Here is a 16,593-nt window from a genome sequence, read left to right as displayed (position 1 = left end):
TAAAAAAATCACCTTTGTTTAGAAGGAGTTGGTTTGAGGTGAATAATATTATAATTTTTCTGTATGCTGACACACTTAACAGAGTGGACAATCCTCAAATATAGCTTCCACTACTTCATACAGTATGCAGGCGCTTAAGGAACAAGACTTCCCATGTTCTGCTGATGCTCAGCATCCTGAGGTTACAGAAAGTACAAACACAAATAGAAAAGACTTCTGGCTAACAAAATATATTGCAGAATTGAGTATGTGCCATGAGCACTGACATGTTTGAAGGTGTTTGCATGTAATTAAAAATCATTTTTTCCTTCTAAATAAATTTATTCATTTAAATATGTGGGGGTTTGTAAAAGCTAGGCATAACTGATGTGTGCTCTGATATATGAAAAATCTTAATTATTTACTTCATATTATACAGTAAATAAATACACATGCACATATATTATACACTGCAATTTATACAAAAAATTACCAACAGCAACTTCTTTGCCACACAACATGTCATGCAGCAGTCCAGTTGCAATAACCTTAAATTTCATTTTGGCAACAACAACAAAAAGCCACAAGTTCTAAAACAGGTGACTTTACCAATAGAATTAGGATAAAAATAGATTTTACTCTCCTACTAAAATGCTGAGCCTTCTGCAGGTCTACCTGGGGCACGCCTCCCAGTTTGGGAACCACTTGCTAATTCATAGAATGATTGATGGATATATTTATCATTATGAACTGGGGGCATTTGTCCGCTCTGTTGTTTAAACAGCATTCTTAATGAGAAGTCACATTTGTTGACACCGTCCTAATTATTATTTTTAAACGGCGGGACGCTAAAACAACTTTTTCAGCTCTCAAAGTTTAGTGGCCGTGGTGCACAGTGCTGTGCGCGCGCTCACCTGCAGGAGACGGTGATTTCTACTTTGGTGGCGGGGATGTTGCCAGTGATCGGGTCGAAGTCGTACACCGATGACATGTCCTCCAGCTTGTCGATCACATCTCCCTCCATCATCTCCATCGCCACAGCCCGGGGCGCGATCCCAGAGGCACACAACCTGGAGCCGACACCGCGCGTCGCGTTACCGCCGCTGACTCCTGAGACCAGATCAGAGACCAGACGGTCTCCAGTCTGACCGAGTGAGGCAGCCACTTCACAGATGTCGAAGCTGAGGAAGATGGAGATAGGTGGAGCACTAAAGTGGTGAACACCTTGCAGAGGAGACGGGAGCGCTCTGTGAAACTACCCTTTCAGCGCCAATCTTCTACTGAATGCGGCAAGACTGCGCCCTCAGCAACCTGCTGCTCAGCACATGGAGAGATGGACTGTCTGTGTTCCATAGCAGTGTGTGTTCGGGGTGCAGAGCAAACACACCCATCCTCCTCAGTCCTCCCACACACACACACACACACACACACACACCCCGGTGGTGCTGTTGCCACAGTGCAGCATTGTGTGCGTGTGTGTGTGTGTGTGTGTGTGCGTGTGTGTGTGTGTGTGTGTGTGTGTGTGTGTGTGTGTGTGTGTGTGTGTGTGTGTGTGTGTGTGTGTGTGTGTGTGTGTGTGTGGCCATTACGTATCAACACTTCGTGTAATAAATACACAATGTAAAGTCAATTAACTTACAATAACAAAAACATGTATTATATAAACGCTCATAACTAAAGTTGCTGGGCAAGGACTTTATAACGACTTTAAAAGTAAAAGAAAAAAAAAGAATAGTATAGTCAGATAAATTATAGTCAAAAGTTGGAAAAGTATTATAAACAGCACAATTATTTTCATTAGGAAAAACTGCTATTGTTGAAATCTAACAAAGACTAAGTTTCATTATTATTTATTTTATTTATTTTTTAAGTGATCAAGTTAACCCAAATAGGGGTTGGGAACGTATAGAGTCGCCGTTTCAAGTCCAGGTGCGGACCAAAAATACAGAAGTTGTTCTGGTAGATGGAGAAGCACTTCGAGCACTGCCGAGGTACCTTTGAGCAAGGCACGGACCCCAACAGTGCTCTGGTGCGCTCCCTTTATAGTAAAAGCAGCCCCACTCTGACACCTCTCCATTAATGCATGTCCACAGGTCCCTAAAAATGTGTAAAAAGTGTAAAAACTTTAACAAATTTACCCCTGGGATTAATAAAGTATTTCAAATTTTAAAAAATAAAAAATTTTAAAGCAAAAATTATTATTCATTTATTTTTCACATTGCGACTGCTTTTTGAACACTGCACGTCATTTTAAAGAACTAATCTCACCAACATTTTGCTATGTTTTTGGGCAGACTAGTTTTATGCTTTCATTTATTGCAACAACACACGATAAAAGAAGACTTTCAAAGACAGAAAGCCCAAAGCACCATGAAATTATGTCTTCATTCTTATTAAATGTTTTATTCATTGCTTCATCTTTGAGCAATAATGTCACTGATAAAATGTGTTCTAATATTTAAGAAAGCTTTGACTTACTTTTTCTTGGCAACCAATAATCTCTGTGCCACGAATTGTATAGTAATTATGACCACCATTTCTGGCAGCTGGAAAACGACGACATTATGCATGCATTATACACTTACCGGTCCATTTATTAGGTACATCTGGTGCTTGTAAACACAGCCAATCCCATGGTCACAACTCAATGCATTTAGGCTAAAGTTCAAACCGAGCATCAGAATGGGTGAAAAAAGGGATTTAAGTGACTTTGATTGTGGCGTGGTTGTTGGTGCCAGACGGGCTGGTCTGAGTATTTTAGAAACTGCTGATCTAAATGGATTCTCACACACAACTGTCTCTAAGGTTTACGAAGAATGGTCAGAAAAAGAGAAAATGACCAGTGAGCAGCAGTTGTAGACAAAAATACCTTGTTGGTGAAAGAGGTCAGAGGAGAATGGGCAGACTGGTTTGAGGAAAAAGGCAACAGTAACTCAAATTACCACTCATTAAAACCAAGGAATTCACAATATTGTACCATCTCTGCATGTAAAAAATGTTGAACCTTGAAGAAGACTACTGTCAGCTATAAACAGGAAACAGACTACAATTCGCAAAGGCTCACCAAAATTGAACAATAGAAAATTGGAAAGGCGTTGCCTGATCTGACAAGTCCCAATTTCAGCTGCAACAGTCAGATAATAGGGTCCCAATTTGGCTTAAACTACCAAACACAAAAGCATGGATCAATGGTCCATCCTTTTATGACCACAGTGTATCTTCTGATGGCTTCTTCCAGCAGGATAATGCACCATGTCACAAAACTCATATAATCTCAACCTGTTTTTTTGAACATGACAATTAGTTCACAGTACTCCAATGGACTGAACAGCCACCAGATCTCAATCCATAGAGCACCATTGGAATGTGGTGGAACAGGAGATTTGCATCATACGTAGATGTGAAGTCAATAAATCTGTAGCAACTGAGTGATTATACTAAATAAACTCTCGTAGAAATGCAGGTAACAAAACCAAAACTATAACTACAACAACATTTGTTCATTCATTCATTTAAAGTAATTTCATTAGTTAAAAAAAAAAAAAAAAAGTAATCAATTAGAACTATCGATCCCTCGTGGTGAAGAGGGAGCAAAGTTGAAAGGCAAAGCTCTCTATTTACAGGTTGATCTACGTTCCTAACCTCACTTATGGTCATGACCGAAAGAACAAGATCTCGTTTACAAGCGGCTGAAATGAGCTTTTTTGTAGGGTGGCTAGGCTCTTCCTAAAGGCTCAAATATACTGTACCGTAAATCCACGGAGCAGAGTCCACCAGGCCAATTAAGTGCAGATCTCAGATTTTACAACAACGCGGACTTCTCCACATACGGTGTCACACGAAACACTGCTCGGCATTGTATCGACCTGCATTTCACCCGCCTGGTGAAACAAAGCAGGAGAGATGAACATGAGCTTAGAGAGACCGGCAGACGAGCTACAAAAGTACAAACATTACATTAAAATTGAATTAAATTAAATCGGGGCTTTCGCCTTTAATTGGCCATGTAATGTAACATACATGGAATTTGTCCTCTGCATTTAACCCATCCCTGAGGAGCAGTGAGCAGCCATTTTGCGGCGCCTGGGGAGCAGTTCGTGGTTAAGGGACTTGCTCAACATCCCACAGTGATGGCACAGGTGAGGCTTGAACTGGCAACCGTCCGATTACAAGCCCAGTGTCCTTAACCACTAGGCCACCACTCACCACAAATATTTTTTAAAATGGTAAATGGACTTGATTTTATATAGCGCTTTATCACCACACTGAAGCAGTCTCAAAGCGCTTTACATATCAGCTCATTCACCCTCACATTCTGCGGTGCTAGTCGACCACTGGGAGCAACTTAGGGTTCGGTGTCTTGCCCAAGGACATTTTGACACATAGTCAGGTACTGGGATTGAACCCCCAACCTCTCGATCAGAAGACGACCCACTACCACCTGAGCCACAGTCGCCCTAACACATTTAAAACACGTCCCAGGAGTACAAGGACTACGGAGAAGCGCTAAGCATTGTGGGAAATATTGGATTTTAATGGAAACTACTACGCGGCGGTGCGTCCGAGTATATAAGCTCTAAGGAGTGCTGACAGTCCACGTGGAGTCCGCTCGAGTAAGTTTGAACCTTCAGAGATCGGCTGAGAAGCTCAGTCATTAAGAAAGGGCTCGGATTAGAGCTGCTGCTCCTCCTCATTGAGAAAAGACAGATGAGGTGGCTCGGGCACCTGATTAGGATGACCCTGGACGCCTACCTGTTGAGGTGTTCAGGGCACGTCCCACTGGTAGACGACCCAGAGGAAGACCCAGGACACGCTGGAGAGGCTATGTCTCTTGGCTGGCCTGGGAACGCCTCGGGAACCCCCGGGAAGAGCTGAACGAAGTGGCCGGGGAGAGGGAAGTCTGAGATTTGTAAAACATACATCTAATTTCACCGCAAGCGCCTTGTGCCTGTGTTCTAACAATCAGTTTACAGGCCTTCAGGATGATTCTTGCACGCACGTTTTCTCCCTAACCTCTACTTTTTTCTACCCTCATGTAGATGTAGTTGTACTGATTAATTCCTATTAAAGTTCATCACATTCTACCGAAGGGTGGGCCGATGATGGCCTCAAAGACGTATTATTACAATCTTTATAATAAAAAAATCACCCAAAAAACAAACATACTTTATGTGTTGTGAAAATGTGAGATGACAAAATAAATTAATAAATAAAAGACAAGTGGACAAGCATGTTCTAAACTGAAGGTAATCTGCAGGACATACATGCAACCCCTACAGGCAGTGGTGGGTTTTGTTTGTTTTCAGCAGTCCTAAAATATGCATGTCAGGTATATTGGTGTCTGTATATTGACTGTAGGTCAATGTGTGTGTGAATGTATAAAAAAAATGGCTGTTTGTGCATGGAACAACTCCAATGGGAATGAAAGTTCTAGATAAATCAGGTTGACTTGATCAATGAGATTTTTTCAGTCATTCATATTCATATGACTATAGTAACCATTTTTAGATTTATTGTTTATTGTATTTGACAATATTGAAAGCAGCTCAAAAACAAACTGAAATACATTTGTCTGTCCTTACTCAGTGACACATCTTAAACGAGGTGCCATTATAGAGAAGTGTTTCTCAAATCTGCCAACAGAGCATTTTTCTAGTCCAAATGAAACAATTGTGAAGGAAAGCTTGCTCTCTCGGATTGTTTTTTGCCTGGCTGGCTCGTTGGTGATCGGTGCCAAAGACCAATGAAACACAAGATGCCTCCTTTAATGATGTTGTCATCGAGCTGCCATGGGCAGGGAAGTGGTCATTGCTATGTGCTGCTGGTGACATTAATAACACGTTAGGGAATTCAAACATCGCTCTTCTTCCTTTTTCCGCTGTATTTCACGGGCTTCCTGCTGTTTCTCCATGCACTAATTACTGTGTTTATCCTTACATGCGTCATGATGTCCTATAATATTGCTTTTGAGGAACAATGAAGCAAAAATAAACTATTGTTCAGTCAATCAAATAAAGCTCCTTCAAACATATCACATTTTTATTATCTACAAACTATAAAATGCTTATGACTTACTCATGTCATTTGTACAAGCCAAGGAATATGCTTATAAGTAAAACATATGACATGAGTTTAAAACAGCCAAAAGTAATAGGTGTAATTTGGGTTTAGGCTCAGAGTAATCATTCTTTAAGTTGAAAAGTAGTATTATTGTGGGTTTTAACTCATTTTGTATAATTTCCCTGATAGAGTCTACCCAAGGGATTCATAAAGTGTCACTACGAAACTGGACCAGAGGTTCACAACTCTTGGCCCTGAAGCTACAATGAGCTCCTTACCCCTCTGCTGTGACTACTTTATATCAGGGTGTCAAATGATTAGTTGCCTCATGTTTTGCATTCAGGTGTGGCTCATTCCCACTCAAGCCTCCCTCAGTATTTAGCTGTGTTTGGGCACAGTATGATTGCTGGTTCATTGTCAATTGCTGTGTTCTGAAACAGCATACTAACATACTACTCATACTAACCCTGGATTTCCCCTGGATGCGTAACTGCTGCAAAACAGCAACGCAGCTGATAGGTTTCCATTAAAGTCAATGAATCAATTTCTACCGCATGCGAATCTGCTCCAGCACAGCACCGTTACTGCTTCTACTTCTATTTTTGCTAAACGCTGGAGCTGTGCTGTAGCAAGTTAACAAAAATCCTCTTTAAGTACATGGAGAGTGAACATGTCCCACCAGGTGATTGAAACAAATTCAGTTTATCAGAAAAAAGTGAGCTGATCCTCCACACCTCTGGTCGACACCTCAACACGTTCATGTCTCCACAGACATTGGTCAGAATAAAGATAGCCAACATTGGATGACAGCACTGCAAACTGTCACAGAAACACTTGTGAAATGTGGACCTGTGTTGGCAGTCATTATTTATTGATTTGTTTAGTAAGCCTGAGCTTTTGGTTACAGTTTTGAATTTCTACATTTGGCTCAATATATGAGAGATTTGAATTTATCTTTGAGATTTATCAAGGTAAGATCACTTTATGCATATAAAGGTTGTTAACTTGAGTCACCTTTGATTTCAGAGGTTTTTTTAAGACCTTGGTTATAAAGAGAAAGTGTTTTACTAAAATGTAATTTTTCAGCTTGATAGAAGGTCAGCACTTACTTATCTACTAGATTGTACATTTCTATCACAAGGTATATTGAAGTAAACCTCCAGTACTTTCTTCTGTGTTCTCTTTTTTCCTATAGCAGCACACATCACTTGGTATTGTTACAGTGAGCTTTTTAAAATAGAAAAATAATCACATACTGTTGTGATGGTGACAGCTCAAAGTGTTCCTGATAAAGAGTGCAGTGTGAGGATAATGTTTAACAGGACGGATGTAATAAAGGATCAAAGGTCCATATTTTCACACTGGAAAGGCAGTTAGAGTAAATCAGATCTAGGTGAGTGTACCCCTTACAAACACATTGCGTATATTTCTGTGTGGAATTTAAAACAAATATGGTTTGTGTTTACATCTAAAGTTACCTGAAGGAGGCTCCTGGTGATCATCATGGCCATGGCTGAACTAGCCTTCTATCCAGCCATAGCGCTGATGTATTTCTTCGGAGTGATGAAAGCCACACAGGATGATCGGGTAGAGCTGGACGACCGCGCCTCAATGAATGTGTTTTGTCTGTTTGTGCTCGCACAGCCTTTGTGTCTAGTGATTGGAGGATACACTGGTATGGCTACGTACCTCCTCACTGCTCTGATTTCATACAACTTCCTGCCATGGAGACAGAGAAAATCAACTGCAATGCAAAAAGAGTCAAAGAAGAAGACAAAGTGAGAACAAGAGTGAGTGACTTCAAACTGACTGTCAACACAACATCATTCAAGAATCCATCCATCCTCCTAAAGCAGGGGTGTCTTCACTTCACAAATTCTTGATTTTATAACCAATTTTTGTGTAATTAGAGGAATAGTTTGTGAGAAATTTAAATATTTGTGAGAAAAAATTAGACTTCTTTCCACAATTTGCAATTAAAAATGATGGGTCATCGCCCGATTTTGTTAGCTAAGCAGGTCTGGGCCTGGTTAGAAGTTAGATGGGAGACCACTGAGAATTCCAGGTGCTACAGTGGGGGACAGTAACCCCATTGGTATCCATGTGTCTCTGTGTCCCTGCCCAAGACACTTCACCCACATTGCCTCATATGAATGTAGTGTGTTGGTGGTGGTCGGCAGGGCCGATGGCGCACTATGGCAGCCTCGCTTCCATCAGTCTGCCCCAGGGCAGCTGTGGCTACAACAGTAGCTTACCACCACTAACTGTGGAGTGAAAGAATAAATACTAATTTTGTAAAGCAATGTTGAGTTCCCAAAAAGCGCTATATAAAATATATGTATGTATTATTATTCAATATATATAGATGTAAACAAAGGAAAACTGCAAGCCTCTAAAAATATTGCAGTTTCATAAAATTTGTGAATTTGAGATACCTACTACTGGATTATTTATACAATAATTCATTCTCTGTCATTTTTATAGTCTCCTGTGGGTCAAATTGGATGCTTTAAAGCAGTGGTTTCCAACCTTTCTTGTCTTGTGTACCCCTTTTTGTCATACCATGAGTACCCCCTCACTCATACACGTTCATGATTCTCCAAAAATAGAACATAACACAGCTGAATATTCAACACAACTCATTTTATTTTATCTAATTAAATTGAACATTTAATATTCAGGCATTATCTTCTCATTTAACTCAAATTAAACATAAAATTATGGGGATACCCCTACCCCTGGTTGGGAAACACTGCTTTAAAGGGTCAGAATTGGCCCCCTTGAGATGGACACTTGTATCTTAAAGGTTTTAAGAATAATTGTTTTATTTTATTTTTTATCTAATAGATATAATATAAAACAAACATAGATGAAGTCTCCTTCTTGTCCTGTTCATTCTACATCTAGTGAAAAGCCTTTCTCTGCTTTTAACCCATCCATGAGCAGAAATGGGCAGCAGGTGTGCAGTGCCCTCAGACCATTCTGGAGTCATATATAGAATATAGTATATGAGGCAAGTTCAACCAGCAAATTACTGCAAGCTTTCATTTCTAGCTTTGTGGTCAACACTGCTTTTTGTGTTTTTCAATAATAAATATATATTTACCTTTAAAAATACTCAAAAAAGACAAAGCAACACATTTGAAAAAAAGATGCTGAAGTCCACTCCTCGATGTGCAGTCCCTGCACTTTCACACCTGAATCTAAAGGCTGTGATCATGCAGTTCTACAGAAAGCCTGAGAACGAGCTCACGACAGTCAAGTCATTCAAAATTAAAAATCTTCACAAGTTTGTGTTTTTCCAATGCTCTTTGTGTTTGTGTATAATTGTTTCATGTACACTGCTATTGCCTCCTGTATTATTCAAATGTAATTAAATTGTTCAAAACATAATTTTAAACAGTCTGCTTGAGCTCATTTTTTGCTTTCCAAACATTCTTTAAAGTATCTGTAGTGAATGATTGCAAGTTCACATAATACTAAAGGTTTAGATGAGTAACTTTCATTGAAAGTCCATTTTCCCTGGTCACCAGAGAGACATGGTCACATCCAATTTGCTCAGAAGATCTTCTTTTCTTTAAGTGAAGTTTCATCTGTCAAAATATGTATTGCTACATCTACATCCAGGCTTATTCTATTGATGCAGCCTGTTCCAGACTCATTATTATACATACAGGCATTGTTACAAATGCCAACAGGCCAATTTCTCTCTTGGCCTTCATGAATACTATATTTTAGTGTTTGTAATTACTGACTTATCGCTTTAAAAATAAATTTTACATATAGTTATAGGAGATGAGGATTTTTTAGTCCACCAATGGATACAGAATATTAAGTGCTTATATTTTACTGTTTCGTTAGTTCAGTTTTGTTCACGGTGGAGCTGCACAAGATTAAATTCATAAATCACCAAAACTGTCAGCAGAAGCAGCAAAAAACCTCTGTGTAAATGTAATCTTTCACTTAACCTGTTACTGAGCATATAAGGATAAATGCGTCTATCTGAACATAATAAAGAGATCAGAAAGCTGGCATCGCTTCCTGAAAGCAAAATGTCACAACATTAACAGCTTATAATGGATTTCATGACAAAAATTGAGAGGGATAGAATATGGAATGGAATTTATCCCATACAACTGTTTGGAAAGAGGGAAGATTAATGCTTTCTTAACCTTTTGACTCACAGCATCTTCAAACACAAGTTAAAAAAGTGTTTTAGTCTTTGTTTGGTCTACATGAATTACAGTGAACATGATTCTATGTATCAGAATAATCCTGCACACGTTCACTTGTTGGCTTCTTTTTATACCGAGTAAACTAAATAATGAAGTGACATGTGCGGTTGCCTTGGTACAGTGAATTGAAAGAACATTCAGACTTCTACACACGGAAAGCCAATTCATATTGGTTTCTCACTGGCATCTCCCAACAATTTTCACTTCCTCTGAGGCATTTAATGGCCATCATACATCACAGCCTTTGTCTCCCCCATTGGACTTGTATTCAGGTGCAGCCTGACACAAGGTAATGATCAAAGTTAGTTGCAAAAAACACAATGTACGAGTATCTATTGCATGTCTCAATTGCTGAAACATGTTTTAAAAAAAAGATATTTCAATAAATGACACTGGAGTTGTCTGCTAGTGTTATTTCTGACAACTGGTTTGTCAATTCCCAAAGCAAAAGCTGAGATTTTTCACATGCCATTTTAATTGTCAGTGTCACATTTGGGAGATTGAATAATTTAAACAAGTGGAAAAATTAAAGTTATATTCTAAAAGCAGATAAATGAGAAAAGGTGTTGTTTCATGATTTAGTTCTGGTTATACGAGTCAAATCTAATCAAAGTTAAGTGGCTTTGACCAAGGAAAGTATATCACCTTTCAGCTTTGATTTGACTAATATAACCTGAACTAACATATGAAAAAACCTCATGTTCTGAAAATTTATAAAAACAGTTCTGTTTTTGGAATAAAACTGTTCAAATGAAAGCAGATTATGATTTAAAACCTTTGTGAAGTGATGATGGTCATAATGGTTACCTCATCTGCCTCACAGCAAGAAAGCTTGCGGTTTGATTCATGCAAAATTACAAATAAATGAACGTTTGGAAGTAGTTGATGAAAGTGAGCTATTATTATATTTTATTTTTTTACCCTTTAAATTGTGCTACCTTAACCAATATGTAAAATTTAAGTGGAGAGTTTTTCTTTCTATAATAATTCATACATCACCTGTTTTTTTTCTTAGTAGAGCCAGGGGGATGTTGGAGTCCCCAAACAGTTCGCCGTCTATGTTTGTCTAGGTCCAGTGATGAATGTTTGCCTTTTTGTCAGTTTTCTTTAAAAATGGGGTTTTTGCAACGTTCGTTGATCTCTCATGGAAATTGGTCATTCATAAGTTCTCGCCCTTTGCTTTTAACCTAGATTTTTTGTTGAAAGTGCTTAAATTTGGTGATGGGCTGTGGATGGCACCCTCTACAAGGTCCGAGTTGATGAATAGAATAAAGTTTATTGCCGTACGCACATGCCAAAAAAGAACAGGTACAATGGAATTCTTGTGCATGTCCCAGAATTAGATTTAATTAAATACAAACAACAAAACAGCCAAGACAGTACAAGTAAAAGTGTCCTCAACAAAAAGATAGACATAAATATAACCTAAGTTTACTTTATATATTGCACATAGGTAAAATTGTCCAGCATGGGGATTAATTTATCAATAATAGAGTGCTGTGTAATAAAGTGAATTTGAGAAAAATGGAAAAAAACAAAATAGCAACTGGCTTTGAACATATTTATTGTCTTCAATACACATCAGATCGTTGGCTTAAATATGAATTTACAGTACTTACAGTTGAAATAATTTACAGGCTTGATTGCATGCACAATGTCATTTAGCAAAAAAAAAAAAAAAAAAACTGTACACATTTACACTCACTAGGAGGGGAGTAGTCTGTGCAGTAAAAGGCACACATGACTTTTGACCCTGCATTTTGTCTCATGAGTACACATTTCACAGAATGTCATGTTCACACCTGAAAGAAGCCACTGCAGAGGAGATGGGAGTTGGTGTGTGTGACAGAATCTGTAAAGCATCAGAGCAGTAAAAGGTTCCCTTGTTCAAGAGCCTCTCGATGGTGTTTAAGTAGCTCAGCAACCTGAGGTGAGGACGAGTGGTTTCAGCCGTGATATAAAGAGAGCAGACGTTAAATCAGAATTTTCTTAATCTACACGACAATTTACAATCCTCAGAATACATACAAATCCTGTCTATGTAAGACAGCGAGGCTTTTATTTAGATGCTGACATCTTTAGGTTGATCTAAAAAGTAGATGAACCTTAAAAACCTTTTAAAGCTCAGCTACAACAGTGGGTTCAGACGTGCACAGAACAGATGTTTGTAATACTGTGACATTTCACAGGACATATTATGGCTTAAATTACTAAATTTCATTTTACAGAATATAGTCATGTTTTATACTAGGCTCAGAAAACAACTCCCAGCTGTTCCATTTGCATCACGTAAACCTATCCATTACATAACAGAATGTTTGCTAGTTTTTTTAAGCACCAATAGTCATTGCTACAATCCTGCTGCAGAATCAATACTGAAGTATTTCCTCTAAACGTGAACATTTTATGTTATATGAAAAGGTCAATACGTTTACAATGCAGTATCTGTTGCTAATAATTAAAAACAACAAAACCCGTTAAGCCCATTAGAAAAGCAACAATTCAATAACTTTTTCTTCATGAACCATTAGATATAGCGCTTGATTATTCCTGGTTTATCACATTTACTTTGGAGAAGTAGAACGAACTGTAATGTTTTGGACGTTTATTGCAAATTTATCTGGTAATTTTATCTTCACCGAGTACATTTTAAAGATATGAATCAAATTTTGGTGTAAACTTGTCAAGCTGTGTTTTGAAACAGCTTTAGCCTGAGTTTTCCAAAGCACTTGATGAGCAGTGGGTTACAGTATTCTGGCACGTGTTCATTATCAGTGATTATTATTGTTAACACTTAAACGCCTGCAAACAGCTCAAAGGAAGTGCCAAAGACACAGTCTTGATTGTTTCTCTAGCTGTGGCAACATAATATTAGCATTAGGGGTTTATTTACAGATGAAAAAACAGATCCATCTGTTTTACTCTAAAATTACTCTAAATTTTTGTTCTTTTTTGGTAACGCATCAAAAACACAATTTATGTAAAACTCATGCATATCTTACAGGCTTGATATTTCAAGTACTCTTAATCAAAAGGGCTGAGTCATGTTGGCAGTATTGAAAGAAAAGCTTTACTGTGACTCTGCAGCCTTGACCTAGTTACCTGTGCCTGATGCATCTCCAAAGGAAGAAACCCAACTATTCTATAATCAGGTGTCAGCACCACCTAAACTGACTGTACTTGATGCAGAGGAGCAGAAGCTCTACTTTGATCTCCTTCCAAAGGACTCACTCCTCACCCTGTCATCAGGTCAACCAGTCACATCTCACAATTGAGGACAACAGGAGATGAGCAGGGATGCTTTGATTGGTTGAACAGTTGCTTATCAGCAACAAAACTATGTTACTGCAGCTACTGTTTGTCTTCACGTTCCTCTGCGACTGTGATGATGAATTGAGCTATGTGTTTACAGTGGTTATACAACAATATAAAATGGTCCCCAGTGAACCCGTTTGTTGTGTGATTGTGGCCCCAGTACTACAAGAACCTCAGTAGCAGTGGGGAAAATACATGAAGCTCAAAGCTTGGCTAGCGACCAGGGTCATTGTGGCTAACTGGCACAGATCAAACTGGGCTTCACTTAATTTCCCCACAGACATATTTTTTTTTTTCAGCCATTTGAATTGTAAACTACTGTACATATTGTATACATATTTTAAACAAAGAATAATGGTCAGAAATCAGCGCACTTCTTTGAATTTAAACACATCAACCTTTGGCCACATTAGGAACTTAGCATTTCCTTCGTGTATACTTGATACACAGCAGTACAGTACATGGATAAATCAGTAAAGGGAATCGAATACAAACGCAAAACAGAATAATGCATATTTTACTAAAGAACTAAAACAATAAAAGTACAATTTGTCCCATAATTCAAACAACAAAGGCAATTGGTCAGTTTACAAGCTGACCAAGATCTTCAGATCAAGGTTTACTAAACATTATTCCTGAGATTCATAATGAAGAAAATGTTATACCAATGACACTACACCCAATATAACATCAGAACCTGTGTACCTGCTTTTGAAATATTTAAGCAGCTTTTAAATGCAAAACATGTAAAACAGCAGCAGGTAAATATGTCGTAAAATCTGGAAAGGTTGTTATAAATCATCGTTTAAATTTAGAAAATATAAATTGGGCTTTTTTTGTAAAAGCTCAGTGTGTGATAAAGCTCTTAATAATATGGATCATTAATTTTAAAAGTAGTATAACAGAAAAGATTATAAAGCCATGTAATGTTAAGCTAAGTATGTATACTCAGGATGGTGCACTGCACTGCTAGTTATTCAAACTGTCCTTAAATAACCAAACAAAGAGTTGTCAAAATCTATTAGGCTATATACTCAACCAATTACATTCTCTATATTCACAGTCTAGCAGCAAATAATGAGTGAAATTAAATTAGGATTTAAAAATAAATCCCTGGCTCTGTGACAGTAGCTGGTTGGACCTGTGACTTTTACCTAGACTGACGTTAAGAAGAAGCTCAGGAGACGAGAAAGCAGTCGACTCCTCAGTGAGTTGGTCAGGATGAAATGGTTGGAAGCCTTTAAGATCAGAGTGGAGCTGAAAACAGATGGGTGGAAATTGGTTGGGTTCCTATTAGAAGAGTTACTGGGTAAGTAGGAGGCATTGGTCTCTTTCTATGTGTTTGAGATAATGTGTCATTTTTGACTCAAAGCACTACATATCTCACTGTGCACTGGTTTGTATTGTGAGCATCTGTAAATGTGTCAGCTCTTTTTTTTGTGCCAAAGTTAGCATTTCACAGAATATCTAATGCAATCCAGTCAGGTCCTCCAGGACCAGTGCTACGTTAGCTTTGCTACAGGATGTGTGAGGATCTATTTGCAAAATCAGCAGTTTGACGGCCTGACAGCCAGCAGGCCACAGAGGACACATTCACACTAAGATGAAGAACCAGCTAATGAATAAAGACATGGAAACTGTGAAGCACCAGGTTTTCGTACACTAAGACCCGTAAAATATTTCCTCCCACCTCCTTTCAGAGTCCAGAACAGCTGAGGTAGGAGAAAAATAAATTAACAAAAGTGACTTGGAAATCACATCATGGTTTCATTGTTAACTGAGAGAAACCTGAAATCGAGAGGAATATTCCTGATTCACATCTGGACACTCAGATGAGCAAAAGTTAATTTTCTAGTGATCACAGAGCATCCAATGACCCACACTCATGTTGTGAACATAGCAGGATTGTCACGTGTTCAATCAATGCAGCTGCAGCATCGACGACTCCAGTTTTAAGTTTATGTCCACGTGGGGTTCAATCTTTTTCTTTGAAATCCACATGTATTGAAGTGGATTGATGTCAAGAGCACTTTTTACTTTAATACCAGGCTGTGTGAGCAAAGGCTCTGCCTGACGTACCCATAACTGGGCCGATGCTGTTCATTTTCTCCAAGCCCCACATCTGAATGGCACTTTCAAACTGGCAGTGAAAGAATTCTGGAAGGCAATTGTTTTGCTCTTTGACAACCTGTGGTAACGAGGCTTCGTCAGGTTGTACCGTATCAAAAGAAAACAACAACCAAAAAACATTGCCTTGGAAACTACTTTAGCAACAAAGATCAGCCCTAGGAGTGAACAGATCACGGATAGGTTGCTGAAGCCGTAATGAAGACAGCAGACAAAAGGACTTGTAGTTATATCAGTCGTCAGCTCTTCCTCCACACCTTTGACAGCCAGATCTTCACCGTCTTGTCACTGGAAAGTAACAGAATGGGAGAAAGATCAGTAAAGAATAAGAATAGCAGAGTAAACAAAGCAAGGACCAGGAAGTCTGTTTAAAATAACTCATTGTGCACTACACAGTCTGGTAATTTCTCTCTGTGAAGTGACTGAAAGTGTTATTAACAAGCTCTCCTGAAGGCCTGTTAATAAGCTATCAGCTAATATCAGGTGTGTTGTAATGGAGCCACTTTCACAACCTGCAAAGCAACCAACCTCCACGACAATGGCGGTCTCCTCTGAATAGTCTCCTTTCCAAAGCCTTAGATATTTTTGAAACACTTCTTAAAGAAGCATAGAGCAGGATTTGTGAAAAAAATTAATTTTAAGCCTTTTAATGCTAAAGGTGATGAAGCGCTCAAAACCAAAAAGAATGACACCACAGACATTTCTCCCTATTGCTTTGTACAGGTGATACATTTTCTACTGCAATTCTGGGACCGAATTTACCACGTAATCCTGCGGACGTGGTGTCAACACTGATGCACCTTCTCAATGGCTAGGATAGGCGTCCACTCTGCCGGAAATATAGAAGACGGCTTGAAGACTGGATGAAGACAAGCAT

General features: G+C 38.7%; 2 protein-coding genes and 1 long non-coding RNA gene across 7 annotated transcripts in view; 1 reads left to right on the top strand and 2 right to left on the bottom strand.

The window, feature by feature from the left end:
* The window catches only part of cpne5b (copine Vb), a 188,776-nt gene extending 181,065 nt beyond the window's left edge, over positions 1 to 7,711 (bottom strand). For both annotated transcript variants that reach the window (XM_028446641.1, XM_028446642.1), the window contains exons 1-2: positions 7,518 to 7,711; positions 894 to 1,160 (exon numbers count right to left, since the gene is read on the bottom strand). In XM_028446641.1, coding sequence (XP_028302442.1) covers positions 894 to 1,012 — 119 coding nt within the window. In that variant the 5' untranslated portion in view covers positions 1,013 to 1,160; positions 7,518 to 7,711. The remainder of the gene's footprint in view (positions 1 to 893; positions 1,161 to 7,517) is intronic.
* On the top strand, positions 7,348 to 9,331 carry LOC114463235 (uncharacterized). The gene is made up of 2 exons (XR_003674075.1): positions 7,348 to 7,432; positions 7,514 to 9,331. It is a non-coding gene; the product is annotated as an uncharacterized LOC114463235 (long non-coding RNA).
* Positions 9,332 to 11,861: 2,530 nt separating this feature from the next.
* kif21b (kinesin family member 21B) overlaps positions 11,862 to 16,593 on the bottom strand; it is a 93,127-nt gene continuing 88,395 nt past the window's right edge. For 3 of the 4 annotated variants that reach the window (XM_028446665.1, XM_028446667.1, XM_028446666.1), the window contains one exon: positions 11,862 to 16,004. Coding sequence is in view for 2 of the 4 variants with exons in the window: in XM_028446667.1 (XP_028302468.1) it covers positions 15,956 to 16,004 (49 nt within the window). In the remaining 2 variants the exon portion in view is untranslated. The remainder of the gene's footprint in view (positions 16,005 to 16,593) is intronic. The other variant, XM_028446668.1, reaches the window with a different exon arrangement.

Source organism: Gouania willdenowi, chromosome 5 (genome assembly GCF_900634775.1).
Source record: "Gouania willdenowi chromosome 5, fGouWil2.1, whole genome shotgun sequence".
Classification (NCBI taxonomy): domain Eukaryota; kingdom Metazoa; phylum Chordata; class Actinopteri; order Blenniiformes; family Gobiesocidae; genus Gouania; species Gouania willdenowi.
Note: the sequence above shows the minus strand (reverse complement) of the source record. Positions and strands in the feature narration are given on the sequence as shown.